At 38.0% G+C, this 23,493-nt stretch overlaps 3 protein-coding genes and 1 long non-coding RNA gene across 9 annotated transcripts in view; 2 read left to right on the top strand and 2 right to left on the bottom strand.

The window, feature by feature from the left end:
- LOC137726251 (uncharacterized) overlaps positions 1–23,493 on the bottom strand; it is a 98,535-nt gene that overhangs the window by 12,801 nt on the left and 62,241 nt on the right. The window contains exon 2 of one of the 2 annotated variants that reach the window (XM_068465149.2): positions 20,975–21,167. The exons of the other annotated variant lie outside the window; for it this stretch is intronic. Coding sequence (XP_068321250.1) covers positions 20,994–21,167 — 174 coding nt within the window. The 3' untranslated portion in view covers positions 20,975–20,993. Of the gene's footprint in view, positions 1–20,974; positions 21,168–23,493 lie in introns of those variants that run through there. 2 annotated transcript variants of the gene reach the window in all.
- On the top strand, positions 359–9,066 carry LOC137726248 (TMV resistance protein N). The gene is given in 7 exon segments (XM_068465143.2): positions 359–1,280; positions 1,418–2,525; positions 2,807–3,082; positions 3,175–3,535; positions 4,389–4,968; positions 7,594–7,636; positions 7,850–9,066. Coding segments are annotated over 7 exon segments (3,834 nt in total). The 5' UTR covers positions 359–648; the 3' UTR covers positions 8,684–9,066.
- On the bottom strand, positions 7,631–12,022 carry LOC148696845 (uncharacterized). 5 transcript variants are annotated; one of them, XR_015962789.1, is made up of 3 exons: positions 11,712–12,022; positions 9,704–11,025; positions 7,631–8,762 (listed from the first exon to the last, which is right to left on the bottom strand). XR_015962789.1 is itself a non-coding variant. In XM_088694516.1 (2 exons), exons 1-2 carry the CDS (start codon positions 11,897–11,899, stop codon positions 10,791–10,793), a joined length of 423 nt encoding a protein of 140 aa, XP_088550642.1. In that variant the 5' UTR covers positions 11,900–12,022; the 3' UTR covers positions 8,775–10,790. The 5 variants fall into 5 exon arrangements, 1 of the variants encoding a protein (XP_088550642.1); XR_015962790.1 differs by having other exon boundaries at positions 7,631–8,676; XR_015962791.1 differs by having other exon boundaries at positions 7,631–8,660.
- LOC148696844 (uncharacterized) lies at positions 12,144–15,275 on the top strand. Its single transcript, XR_015962784.1, has 2 exons — positions 12,144–12,578; positions 14,648–15,275. It is a non-coding gene; the product is annotated as an uncharacterized LOC148696844 (long non-coding RNA).

Below are 23,493 nucleotides of genomic sequence, written 5' to 3'. Positions count from 1 at the left end.
AAAAATAAAAATATATGATACAAAATTTAACCATAAATATAAATATATCAAATGTATCATTTGTAACATTAATAAATGAATAATTTAGAAATAAAATTTAGTTATCTTGATATGTAAAATATTTTATTATTGAGATAATTAATGATGTTTATTAAAATCAAGAGATCTTGATTAAAAATTAAAAAGAAATAAGATTTTAATTAATGAAGTTGAAAAAATAAGAGATGGAATCCTAATTTATTTTTATATTTTTATATTTTATTTTTAGTGTTTTTAGGTGGGTTAACGGAGTTTAAAGGGAAGGTAGTGGTAAACAGGCGTCAAAATATGAGAGAGGCCACGTAATGCAAAAGATTTGAACTCGAAGGGAAGGTGAGGTGAGCAGATATGGGATAATAAAAGAAACGCGCTTGTTTAATCTCTGATGACTTTCTTGGAACATGCGTACATTTTATTGAAAGATGTTTTACAGAAAATGCTTTTCTTTTAATTAAGCATATTTAATTTTCAATTTTTGTCCTCCATGGAGCCTTTGTAAGTTTGTGCACAGACTACAATTTCAATTTTTCTGTAGTATACTCTAATCTAGTCTCAGCTGCGACTCTAGTTCAGATTCTCTTTCTGCTCTCTGATCCAAGAAATTGAGAGATGGAGTTGGTTGCGTTCATTCAAGTTTTCAACATCATCGTCATCGCCATCGGGACTCTGTTCTACATGTGCTGCAGGTCTTTGACATTTTCTTCTTCTTCCTCTTCTGCTGTTGATTCTGCTGTAGCTGATTGTGCTGCTGTTGCTGATGACGAGGATGCTGGTATCCCCCCACGTCGAGAAAAGTATGATGTGTTTATCAGTTTCAGAGGTGAGGACACCCGCCTTGGTTTTACCAGCCATCTTCATGCTGCCCTACTTCAGAAGAAAATTGAAACATACATCGATAACAGACTTCAGAGAGGAGAAGAAATCGGACCAGCCCTTCGAGCAGCAGTCGAGAAATCCACGATTTCTGTGATTATTTTCTCACAAAACTATGCTTCTTCCGCATGGTGTTTGGATGAAGTTGTGCATATACTCAAATGCAAGGAAAGATATGGCCAGATGGTTATACCCGTATTCTACGACATCAACCCATCTCATGTACGAAAACAACACGGGAGTTATGCAGATGCATTTGCTCAACTTGAAAAACGTTTCGAGAACAGTATCCACAAGGTGCACAAGTGGAGGGATGCTTTGACGACTGCGGCCAATCTATGTGGGTTTGATTATTCAAACAAATCCGGGTAACTAACTCATCCTTTTAACTTGTATAAAATTATAAATTTTCTTTAAACTTGTGACAATTTGATTTGTGCTAACCGTATTTAAGACTAACTATTGCTTTTCTACCTAATCATATATATATATATCTACATGCCAGGACTGAGGCAGATCTAATTCAAAAGGTTGTCGATCATATTTGGATACAACTGTGTCGCGAATCATCCTGCGATTTAAATGGGTTTGTTGGAATTGAAAGCCGCATCGAGCAGATCGAATTGCTGCTGGGCATTGATTCACAGCACGCTTGCATCACTGTCGGTATTTGGGGCATGGGTGGTATTGGCAAGACCACCCTTGCCGAGGCTGTATTTCGCAAACACTCTTCTACATTCGAAGCTTCTTGTTTTCTTAAGAACGTTGCGGAGAACTCAGAACAAGCAGGTGGACCAGATCACTTGGAAAAAACACTTCTTAAGGAGATATTAAGGGAAGAAGTTCTGCCCGTAGGATCAACTTCGGTTCGAGAAAGGCTCAGCCGCACAAAGGTCCTCATTGTTCTTGATGATGTGAGTAGTTCAATGCAAATGGAACGTTTAGCTGGCGATCGTCTTCGGTATGGCCCTGGAAGTAGAATCATTATCACAACTAGAGATAAGGGCACACTTAGGCAAACTGTTGAAGACGATAAAATCTACGAGGTTAAGGGATTAGAATCGGATGATGCTCTTGAGCTCTTCTGTTTGCGTGCTTTCAAGAATAACAGTACTCGTAGAACAGATTATAAGGAGTCGGCAGAAAAGGTTGTGCATTATGCCAGAGGCGTTCCTTTAGCTCTTACAGTTCTGGGGTCATTGTTCTTCAATTGCAAGAGCAAAGAAGACTGGGAAGATGAATTCAACAAACTGAAACGATATTCGAGTGACGATATCCAGAAAGTGTTGAGAATAAGTTATGATAGATTGGCAATAAATGAGAAGGAGATATTTCTGGATATAGCATGTTTTTTTAAAGGGTGGTCTATGGGTAGGGTAAAACGAATGTTAAATGTTCGTGGATTTTTTGAGATAGTGGGAATTAGAATTCTCATTGATATGTCTCTCATATCAATTGATTCAAAATGGGGAAGGGAAACTATAGAGATGCACGATTTGCTACAAGAAATGGGAAGGACAATTGTTCAGGAACAATGTAGTAAAGATCCTTGTAAACGGAATAGGTTGTTCAATGATGAGGATGTCTATTGTGCACCACCGAAGAGTAACACGGTAAGAGCCAAATGCATTCAATTTTTTTCTTATCTTTCCTTTAGGAAAAAAAATTACAAACTTTAGATGATAACAGAGCAAAGTAAAACTGATTTACAAGAAAGAAGTCAGATTGTTAAAAGATGAAGTTGATTGAATTTTTATTGTGTTAGGAAGTCTTTGGAATATGAACCAAATATCTTGGATATTTAATAGACTATGACACTTCTACATCGTTACCATCGGAAATACTCTTTTTCCAAATGTTTATGTTCACATTCAAACTTTCTTCTTATTGTCAGGAAACTCCAAATGTTGAAGCCATAGTCCTTAATGGGTTTAACATTGCAAAGCGACCATTGAAATGTGTAGACTTCAAAGTGATGTCTAACCTAATATTGCTAATTGTCAGTTGTGGCTCCACATTCAACGCTTCTCTAGACCTTCCCGATTCTCTTCGTTATCTTGAATGGTGGAAATATCCACATGAATCTTTGCCATCAAAATTTTCTCCAGAAAATCTAGTTGAGCTTCGTATGCCATGTGGCAAAGTTAAGGAGCTTTGGAAAGAAGAGCAGGTATATTATATTATATGCCTATTTTAATTCTTGTATAAAATCAAGTGTAGAAATTATATTAATTCTTTATATTTCTATTTCATTTGTTGCAGATACTTGTCAACTTACAAGTTATCGATCTGTCGTGGTCTGAGTATCTAACTGAAGTTCCAAATCTCTCTAGAAGTCTAAAAATTGTGCAGATAAATCTCTGGGGCTGTAACAGTTTGGTTGAAATTCCTTCGTATTTTCAACATCTTGACAAGCTTACTCGTCTTGATCTGGGATACTGCAGGAGTCTCAAGTATCTTTCAGAGATGCCAGGAAGTATTCAATACTTAGAATTACAAGGCACTGGTATAAAGAAGTTGCCTAAATCAGTTCGGTCTAACGAAAATATTTCTTACTTGAATGTAAGTGATTCCAGAGACCGTGAGAAACTTCCAAACAACAGTTGTAAGCTGAAAGCCTCTGGTAGTTCTAGGGCTAGAAAACAATCCCACAAATCCCAATCCCATATCGTAAAAATCCCAAACCAAACCGAAATTTTCGGTACGGGATTCGGTATTGCATCTCCATTTTTTAGGGGTTTCCATTCCCAATTGAGATAAATATTATATATATATATATATTATTTTTTAATTATAAGAGAATTATTTCAACCGTTCATTGTTTTAGATTTTATCTATGCCGTTCATTTGTTTTTAGGTTAGATCCCCCATTTCAATTTTCACTTCCGTTCCATCAAGAGCTTGAAGCGCAGCCACTGTGCCACCAGCCTTCCTTCACCAGAATCACCACCCAGCTTGGCTTATAACTATTATTTTTTCTTTTGAGTTTGTTACTTTATTTATTTTAAAACCTTGGCTTGTAACTATTATTTTTGCTTTTGGATTTGGTACCTAATTTATTTTTATTGCATGCATGATGCATGTGTAGTGGGCAGATTGAAATTTTGTTATTATTAAAACTTTGTGCACAAATGTGCAATGGGTAGATTAAAACTTAATTTATGAAACTATGTCAAATTTGTGCAATGGGCCGTGGGAAAATTAGTAGAAATAACAAATTGGCAGTTTGGGCTAAAAAACATAATATGTCAAATTTTAGCCAAAAGCATAATATGTCAAATTTTAGTCCAAAAGCCCAAAAGCATTTTGGGATTCCCGATTTGTCCTGAAATCCTGAAATTATTTCGGGATTCTCGAAAATTGGGATTCCGAAAATTTGGTTTGGGATTGGTATTGAATTTGGGATTCCCGAAAATTTCGGTTTGGGAATCGGGACAAGGGTTTCGGTATGGGATCCTATACCGAACCACCTCTAGGTAGTTTTAATCTAAATGACTGCACATCTCTAGGGTAGTTTTCTGAGCTTCCTCGGGATATAACTAAATTATCATTGGTTGGTTGCGAGAGACTTGTGAGTCTACCGAACGACATTTGTAAGTTGAAATACCTCGAGGAACTCGATCTCTCTTGGTGCTCTGAACTTGAAAACTTCCCGGAGAGCTTGGAGCCAATGGAACATTTGAAGTTCTTAAATTTAAGTGGAACAGCGGTTAAAGAGCTACCATCATCAATCGAGTTTCTCCCTGGTCTCAAAATAATTCAACTAAAAGGTTGCTATAGGCTGTCAAGTATCCCAAAGAGCATTTGTAAGTTGAAATGTCTAGAGGAACTTGATATATCTGCATCCGGTATACGAAACTTCCTAGAGATCTTGGAGCCAATGGAAAATTTGAAGTCCTTAAATATAAGCAGAACATCGGTTGAACAGCTATACACATCATCAATTGAATTTCTTCCCGCTCTCGAAAATATTGAGCTAGAAGGTTGCAATATGCTTTCATGTATCTCAAAAAGCATGTTGAAATATGTTAAAAGACCTGATGAGTATGAAAACAAGTGAAAGTGATGATCATGGGTCTGAAGCCAGTGAAATTGAAGATGATGCGGACTTATAATCCGACAATCTTTAAGCATCGTTATCCAATAGAATTAGGAAAAACTTTACGGCAAATTTTGTTCTTTGAGAGCTCACTTGTCTGTCCAAGAAATAAGATGACAAATAGGCAAGGCTTTATACATTACAAAGCGCAAGTTATGGACAAATGTGTAATATCTTATTTGTTATCTTTTAAAACTTGATTTACAAGTCCAGTGGCATCTTGAAATTCGCTTTTATATCATTAGACATTAATTAATACACCAGGCCAAGGTAAAGTAAAAATCTCACAACCAAGGGCAATAGTTTGGATATTCGATACTACAAAAATAAGCGGTAGTTCGATGGCTGAACTACAATGAGCAAAAAATATGAATGGCCCGATTGGACTAACACCGGCAAACTCAGTGTTCTTGTTTGAACCAAACAAAGATCAGCAAAACAAATTTTATTAGAGAGGGTAAAAAATTACAGGAAATTAAGGCTGAAAAAAAAAAAGAAGCACAGCCCCAATTTAATAGTACAATCATCAATTTTGTAACAACGATAAAACTATAGGGGTCTTCGCTTCAATAGGACTAGGAACATTCCAAAATTAAGGAGAAAAATTATACGTCGTGCTACAAGCTAAAGGAAAAAAAAAAACGAATGAAGAAAAAGTGAGATGCATACATAAAGAAATAAAATACAAACGATACATTACAAGTTCGATGGCTAAATTGCATTTTGACCCGGAAATATTCAATTCTCTCTCTAGCATCCAAAATTTCTTTCTCCAAGTCTTTGGCATATTTGTTATGACTTTAAACTTATCAGGAAGCAACATGCACGCATAACTTTACTGCCCAAGATGAAAAAATTGGGGAAACATTAAAGTTCTAGTACCTTATTATCAGCTTCGGTTGCTTGTTTGAACTTGAGTTCAGTGAGTTAACCTCCTCTGTACTCGGTTGATTTACATGATGTTTCTCCAATTCTGGTACTCTCGGTTGATTGTATTACATTACAATTGTAATGTAATACACAATACTTGGTCAATCCTTGGGTCATATAACACATATCTAAAGTCTGCTTACCACCTCAGGTCGAACGGATACACCAGAAAGCAAATTAATGACCAGATAACATAACTCTCTCAACCTCACTAACTATAAATCCTTCATCTACTTATTTTCTACCAGAAAGTAAATTAATTACACAAATATAATACACGTCCAATTATACATAAACCACAAGCATATACATATATATAGAAGGACCTGTTTGGGGAGACCGGAGCCCTGGAAGAAAGCGACGGCTTCAATGCCACTAATCTGGCCATCGCGGTCCAAATCAGCTCGTCGGAAATACGCATCGAAGAGATCCAAATTTGATGATTGGCCCTGCGTCGACGCCATCGCCACCGTCGGATTGCGATTCGAGGAAGATCAGACTATGGAATCAATCAAGAGCGCCACGTTCAGGCTGCCGTACGCTTGAGGAGCGCCGGGAAGAATCAGAAAACCACGAATTCAGAGGACCAAGAATCAGAAAACGACGACGTATAGGGAATTTGGTTGCCTTTCTTCTCCGATTCGGAAGAAAATCAGAACACGACGGAGATGCCAATATTTTGAGGTAAAAAAGCGACCGTCGTTAATCGATTGTTTTGTTTTGATTTTTTGTTACAAAAATGGTACTGTATTTGTTGTGATATTTCAAAACTGCCACTGGTTCTAATGAGCCCGGCCCATTAGGCATTACTACACCAAATACAATTAGAAATCAGAGTTGATTGGCAAGTCTATGTTTTCGATTTGTCAACCTGTACATAGCGGGGAAACAAAAGCGTGAACATAGAGAAAGGTACAAATTAATGCAAGATTGAGAAGGAAGCTACAATTTAGAAATCATAGTGATCTCTTTGCCATATATTTGATATGTTATATTGTCAGATTTTAAACTGCAGCTGCACATCGTTTTATAAATTCGGTTAAAGAGGAAACCTAATTCATAATCTAAACACCCCCATAGATTATATACTGTTATCATGACCAATAAGCAGCTCATGTCCATGACGGTGTTGTGCTGCGTTTCGTCGGTTTCACGTCCTCTTCTCCTTTAACGAGACGATCAATGATTAGTATTCTAAAATATGATTATGAACCCTTTAAATAACTCTATTAGTTGGTACAATTAAGGCATTTTTATTGATCCTTTTTTAGCATCATTTTTACTATTTAATTAGTCCCCAAACTTCTCGTATTGCATGATGTGCATGGAAAGGTCCATTCAATAAAAGATTAGGGATCTTTGAAGTAATCAAAATCAAAGAACCGGCCCTAGTAATTGATGTAATTGGTAAACATCGACAAATAATGTAATTCATTCTTAATTGGAGCTACAGCCTTGTCTAGTTTCCATTTTTTTGTAATTGTATATGTTAGTTTGGCATATGTCGCCGGCCATTCTGCATTGAAGTGTGCAACTGTGTTGTGGGAGCTTCTTAGTTGTAGCAAATGTCTCGACCACTGAGACAAATTTCTCGAATTTTATAAAAGTACATGTCAATTTATGTGCTCCTAACTATTTTTTAATATAAATAGTTGCACCTTCTTATTTGCAAATGCTAAGAACAGTTGCTTACGTGTAAACTTGTAATTGGAAATTTGGAGTTACAACATAGATATTAAATTTGAGCAATATTCCTGTGGTATGTGTGACGAAATGGATTGTTTTTTCATGGAAAAGAGTTTCCAAGGAAGCCAATATAACTATGTCAATGGTGGGACAAAGCATAGGGGTGGGTTCAAAAAATCGAAAACCGAAAATCGGACCGAAAGGTTGGTTGAAATTCCTTAGTATTTTCAACATCTTGACAAGCTTACTTATCTTAATCTTGGAGGCTGTAGGAGTCTCAAGTATCTTCCAGAGCTCCCAGTGCTATGTAATAATTCAAGGAGCAACATAATGGATGAAGCACAGATTACAGTTATGCGAATGGCATCTATTGCGCCAATAAAGTACCCAACTCTGCCTCAGAATCCCAGGCCTCAGATTAACGTTGTATGTCCAGGAAAAGAAATTCCAAATTGGTTCAGCTATCAAAATGAGGGATCTTCAGTAAACATCGATCTTCCTCCGGATTGGTTTCGAACAGGCTTATTTGGTTTCGCTATCTCTGTTGTTGTTTCTGAGGTTTCACAGGAGCGGTATGACTTGAGGAGGGTAAGAGCTAATTTCATTGTCACATTCATGGGTGAATGCCATGAACTGTTCAGTTCTATGTACTTTATCCCGAGGAACAGCCAACATCACGTGCATGTGTGGAATGAGGCCTTTAGAAGTGAAGAGGTAGGAAAAAGTTGCTCCCCTGATGTTTACAAACTTGCCAAAGAGGCCTGTGTTGTCTTCTACCCTGTGGATTTAGAAGAATGACCTGATTCTGCTTCCCATATGAAGGTGGAAAGCTGTGGTATATGCCCATTGTATACCGAAGATGCTGAGAAATTAAATTATCATGTCTTCATGTCGAGGGAACCAAAAGTAGAAAAAACAAGACAAAATGACGATTCCGAAGGTGGTGGATCATGAGATGAGCCTGAAGCTAGTGGATCAAGTGATGAGTCCGAAGCAAATGAAAGTGATGATCATGGGTCTGAAGCCAGTGGAACTGAAGATGATTCGGACTTTTAATCCAACAATCTTAAGCATCAGTATCCAATAGAATTAGGAAAAACTTTATGGCAAATATGTACTTTGATAGCTCACTTGTCTGTCCAAGAAATAAGATGATTAACAGGCGAGGGTTTTATTATCTTAGTATTGTTTATACATTATAAAGCACAAGTTATGGACAAAACTTGATTTACAAGTCCAGCGGATCTTGAAATTCGCCTTTATATCATAAACTTAGAAATTAAATAATATGCCAAGCACAGGGCAAAGTAAAAAATCTCATGACCAAGCACAATAGTTTGAACATTCGACACAACAAAAATATGCAATAGTTTGATGGCTGAACTGCAATGAGCGATAAATATGAATGGTCTGATTGGACTAACACCGGCAAAACTCAGTGTTCTTGTTTGAACCAAGCAAAAATCAGCAAAGAAAAATTGGGGTCCGTGCTTCAATGGTACTAGAAACATTCCAAAATTAAGGAGAAATATTATATGTCGCGCAACAAACTAAACGAAAAAAAAGAATGAAGAAAAAGTGAGATGCATACAAAAAGAAATGAAATACTGTGACATCCCACATCACCCAGGGGAGTGATCCTTAAATGTATATTCCCATCCCTACCTAGCACGAGGCCTTTTGGGAGCTCATTGGCTTCGGGTTCCATAGGAACTCCGAAGTTAAGCGAGTAGCGCACGAGAGCACTCCCAGGATGGGTGACCCATCGGAAAGTTCTCGTGTGAGTTCCCAGAAACAAAACCGTGAGGGTGTGGTGGGGGCCCAAAGCGGACAATATCGTGCTATGGTGGTGGAGCGGGCCCGGGAAGTGATCCGCCCCGGGCCGGGATGTAATAAATACAAAACGAGTTCGATGGCTGAACTACATTTTGACCTAGAAATATTCAATTTTGCTCACTATCATCCAAAATTTCTTTCTCCAAGTCTTTGGGATATTTGTTATGATTTGAAACTTATCAGGAAGTAACATGCACACATAACTTTGCTGCTCAAGCTGAAAAAATTGGGGAAAAGTACCTTTTTATCAGCTTCGGTTGCTTTTTTGAACTTTGAGCTCAGTGAGTTAACCTCCTCTGTACGCATTTGATTTACAAGATGTTTCTTCAATTTTGTCTTATGGATGAATACCAGATGCAGGTCTCTGTCTGTGTCAACTTTCACAAAAATATTGGTGTACTTTTGAACATCAGTTTGAGTCATCCTAGGCCATGATATATGGGACTGACTAGAAGCAGAGTTCCCAGCTCTAAGTGAAACTCCAGTAGCATTAGTCTGAGCTGAGGCCTGCTGGTTGGCTTTTGCAAATGACTGGGCCTGCTGAGGCTAGCCATCAACCTGGGTACTTGGGCTAGTTGAAGAATGGGTTCCAGCAAATACTGGCACAATGGTTGAAGAGACGGGTATGCTGCCAGGAGGAAAATTCTGCTTTTGTTGAGGTGGGGTTGCAGAAAACACATCATCTTCAAAACATGAGTCGGGAGCATAGCCATTCCCAGATATATTTGATGGTTTGGAATCCTTAGCCGGTGGTCCTGGTGGTCTGATCCCAGAACCTGCCTGTGGCTTAGTTGGTAGGGAAGCTGTTGGTCCTGATGTTTCCAGCCCAAATACATCCTGTGTTGTAGGAGTGATCCTTTTGTTTACAACTTGCGAGGGTATCAAGGTCGTTGCACCATCTGCCCCTCCACTAACCTAATCGTTCACCATGCTTGAGTTTTGTGGTTGAGGACCACCCACTAAACCTCCCCCGGGAAAGCTTTGGGCAGCAACACCCTGTGTGGGCTGGGAATCAGGACTAGATGGAGGCACTGGAGACCTAAATGACTTGCCATCTTGAGAAATGAAAATTTTCTGGTTCACACTCACACTTGGAGGTAATACCCTGAACCCAAGATTCTAGGAGGATGATGGAGTAACAGCACCACCCTCAGGAGCTGTTGGAGCAGAATTACACTAAGATTGTATTTGTGGTCCCTGAACCCAAGATTTTGGGAGGATGTTGGAGTGACAGCACCACCCCGAGTGGCAGGTGCTTCTCCAAAAGAACTATACTGAGGTGATACTTGCGGTCCCTTAAACCCAAGATTTTGCGAGGATGTCAGAGTCACAGCACCACCCTGGGTGGCAGGTGCTGCTGCAGTAGAATTGAACTGAGGGGCAGGAGTTGCTGCAAGAACTTGGGTGCAGGTACTTTAGCTGCAGCCGGGCCATATAATGCTGCCTTCAACATTTCTAGCGTAAGTTCTCTCTCACTTTGTGCCACAGTGTCTAGTCTAAGGGCATTGTAAAACTCTGCCCGGCCAAGTAAACCAGTCTCCCTCTGGTTTGCATGTGCATATCTGCTAATAAATATAAGCAACCAATAGAAACTAGAACAGATCTAAACTTCTGTTACAAATAGATAACGAGAAAGTGCAGTCATGTAATCAATATTTAACATATTATGCCCCCGGTTATCATTTTATCTTCAGAAATTCCTTCAGCAAAACAAATATACAGCTTCAAGAACCTATTTGTTGATATGATCATGACCCAACAACATTTCCCTTTTATGCTACAATCCTAACTATTCCGTAGTCATTGTATGCTGCAGGTTTTCAGTACTATACAATTGTAATGTAATAAACAATCCTTGGGTCATATACCACATTTCTAAAGTCTGCTTACCACCTAAGGTCGAACGGATACACCAAAAAGTAAATTAATGACCTGATAACATAACTATCTCAACCTCACTAAATGTAGTATAAATCCTTCATCTACTTATTTTCTACCATTTGAACACCAATTCAGCATTATACTTACACGAAGTAAAAATCTCAGCTTAGATCAGAGAATAACAACATCTCGAGCTCACATTAAGCACTTCAACTACAATCAGACTAAAAATTCCAAATCAATCTGATTTTGAACACATTTCCACAGGCATCAAATCCCGATCCCCACTATAATTACACAATTATAATCACACACACTACCAATACACATCCAACTATACAAATATATATACATAGAGAGAGAGTACCTTAGCAAGGACTTGTTTGGGGAGACCGGAGCCTTGGAAGAAAGCCATAACGTCATTGCCACTAATCCGGCCATTGCGGTCCAAATCGGCTCGTTGGAAATACTCGTCGAAGAGATCCACATTGCCGATTGGTTCTGCGCCGATGCCATCGCCACCGTCGGATTGCGATTCGCAGAAGACCAGACCATGGAATCAATCCAGAGTGCCGCGCGCTCAGGCTACAATTTTGGGCTTCTAAGAACATTTATGATCAGGAAACCACAAATTCGGGGGACGTATATTTCGATGCCTTAGAAACCATGACAGACTGTATTAAGGGCTTTCCGTTAAAGTTTCGTGACCAAAATGGTATTGTAATGTCACAATTTCTAAGTTGCGGACGTACTTTTCCGACCTTGCGAGAGTACAAAATCTGGGCCGTTGAATCTGATTTCAACGGTTGAAAACAAATTTATCAAAGCAAGCTTAGTGTGAAACCACCTCACAATAAAACTGAGTTTCGGGTCCTAAAAGCCCGTATAGTTCGCGGGTAAACCTCAGAATTTTTGGGATATCCCTCGTGTTCCTCACTCGCTTCTCCCTCTCTCGTCTTTCTCTGTTAACTCTCTGCTCTACATCGCACCCTTACAACTGGAAATCTCAAATTCCGTTCACGCCGTCGTCGTCTCCATCACCGACGCAAGCTCAAGTCCAGCGTCGTCATCCTCTCTCTTCGTTCTCACCTCTTCCCTTTCTCGCTCTGCTTATCTCGATACCTCTCCATCTCCCAGTCCAACTTCCTCGACTATGGTTTCCATGGCCATAGGAGCCACGACGTCACAGGGTTTTCTCGACTCCCGTCGTCAGCCTTCACCCCACCACTGCCAGGTAAAACCACCACTCGCCCTCCACTGCAATTGCAAACTTTCGGTCTCTCGGTAATTTACGGGAAAATTTTCAATTTATGTATTTTTGTTCATTTGGTTTCAATCTTCCTTTCCGTCCCGCGGTTCTGGACATCCATCTCTGGGAATCAAATTCTCTCGCCGTTGGCATATTCATATAACAGATGTATAAATTGAAATTTGCTAGGATTTGTGGTCTGTGTGGAATTTGATTTCGAAGAAGATCTAGTTTCATAGTTGTAATACTAGAAAATAAACTGTAAATTTTTGTTTGATTTCATTTTTTAGCATAGCTAATTTTAGCTTGCTGATTGGGATGTGGATCTTGGGTTTTTCATCACCGGCACCCTTTTTCGGCGTTTCTTTTTACAAAACATAATCTTTTCGTGGAATGAAAAAGATAGACTGTTTGGATCGTTGATGTCATCTTTAAAAAATTAAGATTTGTTCAAATATTGCTTGAACCAATTCTATAATATCTAGAGAGTTTATAAACATCGAGCAATATTCGTACTAACCTTAAAAATCAAAATGTAATATTAATGATCTAAACCGTTCATCTTTTCCAATTTACTATGAGATCATGTTTTCAAAATGGTTCCCGGTGATGAAAAATTAAAGGGTAAACGTAAACGACAATTGGGCGGTTAGAGTTTGTCACTAAGGTTTATGGACTATTGTGTCGAGCTTTGGAGTTAATTCCTTCGTAAAAATTGTAGGCCATGTCATTACGAGCGTTTTTATATTTTTTTTTGTATTTTTTCACATTTGTAAATTAATTATTACTATTTTTTAAATTGTTTTGAAGTCATAGGAAAAACATTATTCACAACGGTTTAGAGGGTTTAAAAAAATACAATGACGGTCTAACCATCGCAAGGGCGTAGAGTATGCAGTCCTGAATGTTGGTATATTTTTTCACATTTTTCTCATTTCTACGTTAATTATAATGAATTTTTATTGATAATCACTCCCCCTAAAATCATTGTTCGCGAGGGTCTGGAGAGTTTTAAAATTTCAAATGATGATGAAGTAATCATCAAAGCGTAGAGGATGCAACCACGAACGTTGTCCTATTTTTTCATATTTTTAACACTTGTAAGCTAATTATTATAAATTTTTAATCGTGCTTTAGTATTTTGTAGGAAAATCAAATTATATGAAGAAAACCATAATAATTAATTTATAAGTGTGAAAAACTATGGTAACGTTCCTTATTGCATTAGCTACACTTTGGAAATGATTATGTAGTCGTTTGGCTTTTAAAACCATAAAAATCCTTGTGAATAGTGTTTTAAGGAAGTTAAAAATGTGGAATAATTCATAATTATTTTTCGAGTGCAAAAAATGTGAAAAAATAAAAAATATGACAACGTTCGTGTTCACATCCTTTACACTTTTGCCGTGGTTATATCATCTTTTGAATTTTTAAAACCATACAAACTCTTGTTAATAATATTTTCCCTGTGAATTAAAATAATAAAAAATTAGTAGAAATTAATTTACAAGTGTGAAAAATGTAAAAAAAAAAAAAAAAAAAAAAAAAAAAAAAACAGATATAAACGCTCGTAAGAACAAGGCCTACAAATTTCGTGAAAGATTCAACTCCAAAATTTTGTGAACAGTATTTTTAAAGGGAGTTAAATTTTTTTTATAATTCAGTTAGTGCTTATATCTTTGCTTTTTATAAACTTTCATAACGAATCATATGTAGTCATAAACTTTGATAATATGTATAAAAAAAATGTTTCTATTGCTTTACAACAAACATTTCATAAGGAAAGCACATTTCACAAGTACAATTTTCCATCTTTAGTTATCTCCTTTACTTTATTTTCCCAACTCGCTATACTCCAAAAAAATAACATATAATATTAAACCACACAAATCACCAAGGTTGAAAAAAAAAATCACCAAGAAAATAATTGGTCTCAATACATGCAATGGCAGTCAAGGGGACAATAATATAAAATCTATACACAACTTGTCAACAAATCTTCATAAACCTACATTCTATGAATGATCATACCATTATGTTACCATTTGTGGCAGCCAAAAAATACTCCTCCACCAAACAAGTCACTAGCATGCTAAACATGGAGAGTGGGGGTAAAGTAAAGGAGCATGATCAAATACATACATGAATGTGGAACATGGAGAAATATAAGGAAAGTGAGGCTTGGAGCCTAGGACTTGAATGGCTATATAGGGCCAAACAACTCCACCAGCATGCGGTTAGAGGGAAGTATCAGATAGCTTTACAATGTATTGCAATTATTTTGAACAAAGATTGACTTGAGCTCCGGAATGTTTTTTTGCAGGTTCCATCCTCCCTCATTGATGGCAAACAAAGATGGTGTCGTGGGCTTCTCATCACGGTTATAGGATTTACTTGATGGAAGATTGGAGGATCCGAAATTTTCCACTCCAACAGTTGGCGCCATCTGTGGGAAACTTACAAAAAGCAGTCTTGAGAAGCCATGGAACCGTCCAAGAATAGAGAAGAATTCCTATACTCCTACTTTTCAGTTTCACGAATTAAATGAGAATCGTTGCAGTGGCTTCTTATGATTGCAATTCTTCCTGCCATAATTCTAAAGAATTGTCACAATCCTTTGTCACATTGGAATTTCATTTGGAAAAAAAGCTTCCACAATTTCAAGTTTTTTTAGGCGTATCATCGTACGTGTAGCTTTCACAATTTCAAGTTTTTTTGTTGTGATGCTGCAAGAGGCTTCTACCGTCTGCTTTGACTCCTCTACCGAAACCACTTGCCATGCAAAACATGGACAGCAAAAAGAGCAGTCTGACGTCCAAGAACTCGAGGCTCGAAGTGCCCATTTTTTCAGAACGAAGCGATTGATCTTCTCTTTCACTCGAACTATGCTAGTTTGCAGTTGTGAGTTGTGAGTGTGAGTGTTTTGTGGGAGAAAACTTCCGAAGTAATTGAAAAAGGGCGGGATTTTGGATGAAGAGTAACTGTTGTTAACTCCCTCCCTCTCCCACTACATCACTAGTCAACCGTTTGATTGGCCCATTAACCCATCAAACGGTTACATTAAATCAAGATGCGCTTGTCTTCCCATCCATCCATGCTTAGGTGCCTTGTTGTTATTGGTCCCTATACTTTCTCCTTAACATGCGACTGTAACACCCACTACCTCTTGTAAAACGGTACAACCAAACCGAAGTGGACAACCTGCAAATTATCTCGGGGAGAACAAGGAACGTGGGCATGCTATGGATTTAGTTGGTTTTTCCCTATTTTCTAGGGGTTTTTTTTGTCTGCAGCCAAATACAGTCCTATGGATTCGCATAGAGGAGACTTGTAAGACACAATATGTTGTTAATCCAATTTAATAATTTCTGTTCCTGCAATTATATACGTTCACCAAACACAAGTTAGAGCATAGCACATTACCATTGAGCAATCTCATCGTGACCAAGCAACCGAACGCGTTTACTCTACGAGGTCCATACGCGACACAAACTTCATATTCTTATTATCAAGAATGAACTTTTACCAACAACAACAAAGCCTTTTACCAGTAAGTGGGGTCAGCTGTATGAATCCTAAAACGTCATTGCGCTTAATTCTGTGCCACACAAGAATGAACTTTTACCAAAATGATAAAATCTCTTGTTCAAATCGAGACATTTACCAAGTATAAACAAAATCACACAACCAAGATTGAGATCAAAATGGATCGAAACAATGTTTGCGAACACAATTTTGATTAAAATGATTGTCTTAAACCACCTTAATCAGAAACAATGGAGGTTGCAGCATGTTACAACAAATTATAGAGGAATTAATTAAACAATCATGCAGCTCATTCGGTATGGAGATGAGGGTTTTGAGTTTAAGAAGCAATCATAACAACGCTAACTTGTTGCAATAGGATGTCAGGATGCACAGGATTGGAGCATTCATACAAGGGATGAAGTTTGCAAAATTAAGCAAGTAAAAAGATCAGATGTAATCGAGGCTATACGCTTCTTTGTTTTTTTTATTTTATCCCACCCTTCAAATGCCTCATTTCCTTGCCTTTACAAACCTGAGACACCGATACTTTTCAGCACTGACAGTGATTTCAAGTGCTCTGTCTTCATTATCTTGATTTGATGCAGTTCCCATTAGAAAGCTTTTATCTTTTTCGAGGTTTTCTTTCTCTATTTTCAGCCTTGCTTCTTGTCTGGCTATCTCTGCCTGCAACAAAACAATGTTCGATTAGGCTAAAACACAAAATAATGGTGCATCACCTTAAATTAAATGTCCAAAATTTAGTAAATGTAAGCACGTATTTTTCTAAAAACTTGTTATTACAAGGGCCACTGCTCATGACACGAATAGGTTATTGGTCTCTGCTGAATTTCTCAAGAACACGTGTAGATTAGAAATAAACATACAACACGCTAACAGGTTAATTTATCACTTGTGCTCAAAAAGACAATTCCAAATCTTTAGGCAATCTCCAATAGTGTAGGACTACATTCTTAGCATTCCATGATTTTGTAGTGTTTGTTCTTATTTTTTTTAGAAATTATAAAAAATGAAGACAATATCAAATGAACTAACATGTACTAATATAGTATATACTGAAAAATGAGGGTTGTTATTTTCGTTATGTACTTGTATTTTTTATGAGATTAAAGAAAAGATGAGAAAACATAAAGTTTTAAAAATTCGTCCCAAGTAAATGGTTTGTATCATTCTAGGAGGCTTGGAGCACGGTAAAAGCGTGAGGAGAGCAGAATGAAATAATAAAGAAAAGCGTGGTGAAAACGTGAGGAAAGCGGTATGCGATAATAAAGAAACGCGCTTGGAGGTAGCGGTTGGTCACTTTTCTTTTCCTGGTGCCCAACCAAGCCCCTCAAGTCAGTCTCTCTCTCTCTCTCTCTCTCTCTCTCAAAACACTACGTACTTTGATAGCTGAGAGAGCTCGGAAGGAGGGAAATGAGCTGTCATTTTCCACTATACATAGTGGAGAAAACACAATGATGACTAACAATAGAAAAACATTAATTTAACAATAATATGAGCATGGGGGTACATGGGACGATGCTGCTTCTCTTCACTGGTTTACTAGTACAATAATATGCAAATTTTTTAACATACCTTAATTTGCTTTTGTTTACTACAAGTGTATCTCATTGTGATAGAATTGTGATCCAAAACTGATGCATTCCATAGACAAGGACAGGCCTGATATACACCCTATCATCTTTAATTTGCCATTTGTTTTCGCATGTACACACATTATGAATGCATTTAATTGTTCTGATATTTGTATCATAATTATAGATTATTTTGTTCGAAAATGATTTTTCAACACAATTGTTTGGTCAGAACAACATCATCGCAAAAAACATATGTCGTCTTTTGAAAAGTAATTTTGACAATTATATAAGTATTTGCAATCACATTTCCATGTCAAAAATAAAATAACTTTGCCATTTTGAAAATTCATTTATGATGGAAAACTAACTACTAACGACAAGTCTTGTGCGTCGATAATAAAGTATTTTCGATGGCTAGTCTGAAAAAAAGTATTTCCAATGAGACAATTTCCAACGCCCATCAAGGACTTTTTCCCGTTAGAAATAAGTATTTGTGATTGCAAAATGTCTCTTCCCACAACATTTGACCCTCACTAATGACAGTTCGTTTTGCAATGGTTTAACGAAAGGTAGGATCAAGGTGAAATAGTTCACATGTCGCTAGGGTGCGACACCGTTCGAACATTATTCCGGGGATTCAAAGGTTGAGATCGCATATCACATTAGCAGAAAAGATGAAAAGGTGTTCCTGTTCTGTCTAGGTAGCTTGGGATAGATTGTAAACACGCGAGCAAAGTCACCTCCGTTGGACGTTGGAAGAAAGAAGCTAATAGAGTAACAAAAGATCCCAAAAGAGGCGAATTGCCAAAAAGTTTATCAAATCCGATCCTTGCATCATCTAATCTCGATTAGGTTAACTCTTAAATTCAGGCACTAAGCATCGGATAAGCCAATTGACACTCTCGTCCTTACCACAATTTTTTTTTCTCATTGTTGACCACCAGAGACTATTTATGCTCTCAAAATCTTGAAATGGAGTTAGATAGGTTTTAGGAAAGACGTCCGACTCATCGTCTTTGTCCTCGTTTTCCTTGACCATCCCTTTTGGAGGTAAAAAATTGATGGGGTTAGTAGTCTTTGTGATAGCCATCGCTGTTAGATCCCACATCGCCTAGTACATGCCCACCTCCATTAGCACGAGGCCTTTTGGGAGCTCACTGACTTTGGGTTCTGCAGGAACTCTGTAGTTAAGCGAGTATGGGAAAGAGCAATCCCAAGATGGGTGACCCATTGGGAAGTTTCTTGTGAGTTCCCAGAAACCAAACCATAAGGGCGTGGTTGGGGCCCAAAGCGAGCAATATCGTGTTACAGCGGCATCGAGCTCGGGTTGGGATGTGACAATCGCTGTTAATTTCTAGCCGTCAAGATTGATTTCCACTTCTCGGCATGTTGCTAGATTGGCGTGATGGCAACTAAAGGGTCCTATGCCAGTTCTGCGCTTGAAAGCACAATTTTCTGATTTGTAGATGTCTGATTTTCAATGTTTTTCCCATCCTTGTTTTCTTCTTGACAGTGCGAGTTTCAATAGTTATAAAATTTGTAGTTTTTGCACTAGGTCCCACAGGGCATGCCAAAATGTTGACCATAAAAACTACTAGGCCTACATGGTATGCAAGCCAAGTAACTACTATGCTAACTACATCCTTCTTGTGAATGTGGGCGTGCTAGCTCACGACCAAGCTCGGTTGGCCGAGTAAAATAGATATGGTGGTTGTTTCGAATGCGCTATTGACTTTTGCACTTGAGCAACTGCGACCGAGGAAGGAACACCTCCCAGCCTAGGCTTCTAAAACCTGAAGACAAGGTTGCTTAATTCACTGCAAAGTTTAGGATCTTCTGCTCTAGTTCAGCTGCTTCAACTATAGTCTATATTTGTACAAATATAAATGCGCCGAATTGGTATCAGGCTGTACGAGCAAGGACACTAAAATTAAAGAAAACATGAGAAAGTGGCCGGTGATGCTGGTGATGAGGGGGATACAGTGCTCTGGTGTCTCGTTAGAAAAGTTGTTGGGGATTAAGGATATTCAATGTGAAGTGGGTTTCGCCCAAAACACATGAGTTCAAATGGGAAGGGTGAGAGAGAGAGAGAGAGAGAGAGAGAGGAGGAGGATGAGGAGGAGAGGGATGGTTGCGGTGCGATGGTGGTGATCGGGTTCTTCACGTTCCATATTTATTTTTATTTTTATATTTTATTTTTAGTGTTGTTAGGTGAGTTAACAGAGTTTAAAGGGAAGTCAGCGGTAAACAAGTGTCAAAATATGAGAGAGGCCCAAGAAAGTTTTGAATGTAGAATATTTGAACTTGAAAAATAGATGTGGTAATAATATATGAGAATTTTCCTCGAATTTTTTTTGTAATGATTCTGGAAATTCTCATAAAGAAAGGGTCGCGCTTGGAAGTAGGTTTGGTCACTTCTCTCTCTAAACACTAGTGTTTGTACCCGACCCCACCATCCCCCACTCTTTCAATTTTTAATCCAAAAATTTGGAACTCACCCCACCCCACCGCACCACTATCTCAATCCCTCCCACTTTTTCTTTCGTTTAGCCGTGTCTAAGTGCGCAGAGGGAGGTCCCATCCCATTTTTCCCTTTTATGACCATTTACCATTGTCCTCCACTAGCACTAGAAAACTTCCTCCATCAGGAGGAAATTCCACCTCTCTCTTTTGAGTCCTCCACTAGGGATATATTTATAACCTTTCTTCCGTTTGAATGCAGATTGTTTCTGCGCTGAAAGTGTGCGCAATTTCGTCTTTATATTTTTTATGTTTTGTATTGTTTAACTCTGATGATTTTCTTGGAACATGCGTACATTTTATTGAAAGATGCTTTACAGAAAATGCTTTTGGACAAACTTTTCTTTTAATTAAGCATATTTAGAAGAAAATTTTAAAGCAGCAGCATTATCAATTATAAAGTATTTTTAAGTATGTGAAAGTGACTAATCCTTGTTTCTCCAAATTTTCAATTTTTGTCTTAAACTACCTTCATCAGGAAACAATGTAGGTTGCAGCATGTTACTACAAATTATAGAGGAATTAGTTAAACAATCATGCAGCTCATCGGATGTGGGGATCGGGGTTTTGAGGTTAAGAAGCAATCATAACAACGCTAACTTGTTGCAATGGGATGTCAGGATATACACAATTGAAGCATTCATACAAATAATGAAGTTTGCAAAATTAAGCAAGTAGAAGATCAGATGTAATCGAGGCTATCCGCTTCTTTTTCTTTTTTTTTTTCCTTTGTTTTTTATCCCACCCTTCAAATGCCTCATTTCTTTGCCATTGCAAACCTGAGACGCCGATACTTTTCACCGCTGACAGTGATTTCAAGTGCTCCGTCTTGGTTATCTTGATTCGATGCAGTTCCCATCAGAACACTTTTCTCCTTTTCGGGGTTTTCTTTCTCTATTTTCAGCCTTGCTTCTTGTCTGGCTATCTCTGCCTGCAACAAAACAATGTTTGATTAGGCTAAAACACAAAATAATGGTGCATCACCTTAAATTAAATGTCCAAAATTTAGTAAATGTAAGCACGTATTTTTCTAAAAACTAGTTATTACGAGGATCATTGCTCATGACACGAATAGGTTATAGGTCTCTGCTGAATTTCCCAAGAACATGTGTAGATTAGAAATAAACATACAACACGCTAAGAGGTTAATTTGTCACTTGTGCTCAAAAAGACAATTCCAAATCTTTAGGCAATCTCCAATAGTGTAGGACTACATTCTTAGCATTCCATGATTTTGTAGTGTTTGTTCTTATTTTTTCTAGAAATTATAAAAAATGAAGACAATATCAAATGAACTAACATGTACTAATATAGTATATACTGAAAAATGAGGGTGGTTGTTTTCGTTATATACTTGTATTTTTTATGAGATTAAAGAAAAGATGAGAAAACATAAAGTTTTAAAAATTCGTCCCAAGTAAATGGTTTGTATCATTGTGGGAGGCTTGGAGCACGGTGAAAGCGTAAGGTGAGCAGAATGAAATAATAAAGAAACGCGTGGTGAAAACGTGAGGAAAGCGGTATGCGATAATAAAGAAACGCACTTGGAGGTAGCCGTTGGTCACTTTTCCTGGTGCCCAACCAAGCCCCTCAAGTCGTGAACGAGAAGCTCTCTCTCTCTCTCTCTCTCTCTCTCTCTCTCTCTCTCTCTCTCTCTCTCTCTTTCAAAACACTACGTACTTTGATAGCTGAGAGAGCTCCGACGGAGGGAAATGAGCTGTCATTTTCCACGATACATAGTGGAGAAAACACAATGATGACTAACAATAGAAAAACATTAATTTAACAATAATATGAGCATGGGGGTACATGGGACGATGCTGCTTCTCTTCACTGGTTTACAAGTACAATAATATGCAAATTTTTTAACATACCTTAATTTGCTTTTGTTTACTACAAGTGTATCTCATTGTGATAGAATTGTGATCCAAAACTGATGCATTCCATAGACAAGGACAGGCCTGATATACACCCTATCATCTTTAATTTGCCATTTGTTTTCGCATGTACACACATTATGAATGCATTTAATTGTTCTGATATTTGTATCATAATTATAGATTATTTTGTTCGAAAATGATTTTTCAACACAATTGTTTGGTCAGAACAACATCATCGCAAAAAACATATGTCGTCCTTTGAAAAGTAATTTTGACAACTATATAAGTATTTGCAACCACATTTCCATGTCAAAAATAAAATAACTTTGCCATTTTGAAAATTCATTTATGATGGAAAACTAACTACTAACGACAAGTCTTGTGCGTCGATAATAAAGTATTTTCGATGGCTAGTCTGAAAAAAAGTATTTCCAATGAGACAATTTCCAACGCCCATCAAGGACTTTTTCCCGTTAGAAATAAGTATTTGTGATTGCAAAATGTCTCTTCCCACAACATTTGACCCTCCCTAATGACAGTTTGTTTTGCAATGGTTTAACGAAAGGTAGGATCAAGGTGAAATAGTTCACATGTCGCTAGGGTGCGACACCGTTCGAACATTATTCCGGGGATTCAAAGGTTGAGATCGCATATCACATTAGCAGAAAAGATGAAAAGGTGCTCATGTTCTGTCTAGGTAGCTTGGGATAGATTGTAAACACGCGAGCAAAGTCACCTCCGTTGGACGTTGGAAGAAAGAAGCTAATAGAGTAACAAAAGATCCCAAAAGAGGCGAATTGCCAAAAAGTTTATCAAATCCGATCCTTGCATCATCTAATCTCGATTAGGTTAACTCTTAAATTCAGGCACTAAGCATCAGATAAGCCAATTAACACTCTTGTCCTTACCACAATTTTTTTTTCTCATTGTTGACTACCAGAGACTATTTATGCTCTCAAAATCTTGAAATGGAGTTAGATAGGTTTTAGGAAGGACGTCTGAGGCCTCATCGTCTTTGTCCTCGTTTTCCTTGACCATCCCTTCTGGAGGTCAAAAATTGATGGGGTTAGTAGTCTTTGTGATAGCCATCACTGTTAGATCCCACATCGCCCAGTACATGCCCACCTCCATTAGCACGTGGCCTTTTGGAAGCTCATTGGCTTTGGGTTCCGTAGGAACTCCGAAGTTAAGCGAGTTTGGGCAAGAGCAATCCCAAGATGGGTGACCCATTGGGAAGTTGCTCGTGAGTTCCCAGAAACCAAACCATAAGGGCGTGGTTGGGGCCCAAAGTGAGCAATATCGTGTTACGGCAACGTCGAGCTCGGGTTGAGATGTGACAATCGTTGTTAATTTCTAGCTGTCAAGATTGATTTCCAC

The sequence above is a fragment of the Pyrus communis genome, chromosome 5 (assembly GCF_041283825.1).
Source record: "Pyrus communis isolate YQ-2024b chromosome 5, ASM4128382v1, whole genome shotgun sequence".
NCBI classification, from domain to species: domain Eukaryota; kingdom Viridiplantae; phylum Streptophyta; class Magnoliopsida; order Rosales; family Rosaceae; genus Pyrus; species Pyrus communis.
Note: the sequence above shows the minus strand (reverse complement) of the source record. Positions and strands in the feature narration are given on the sequence as shown.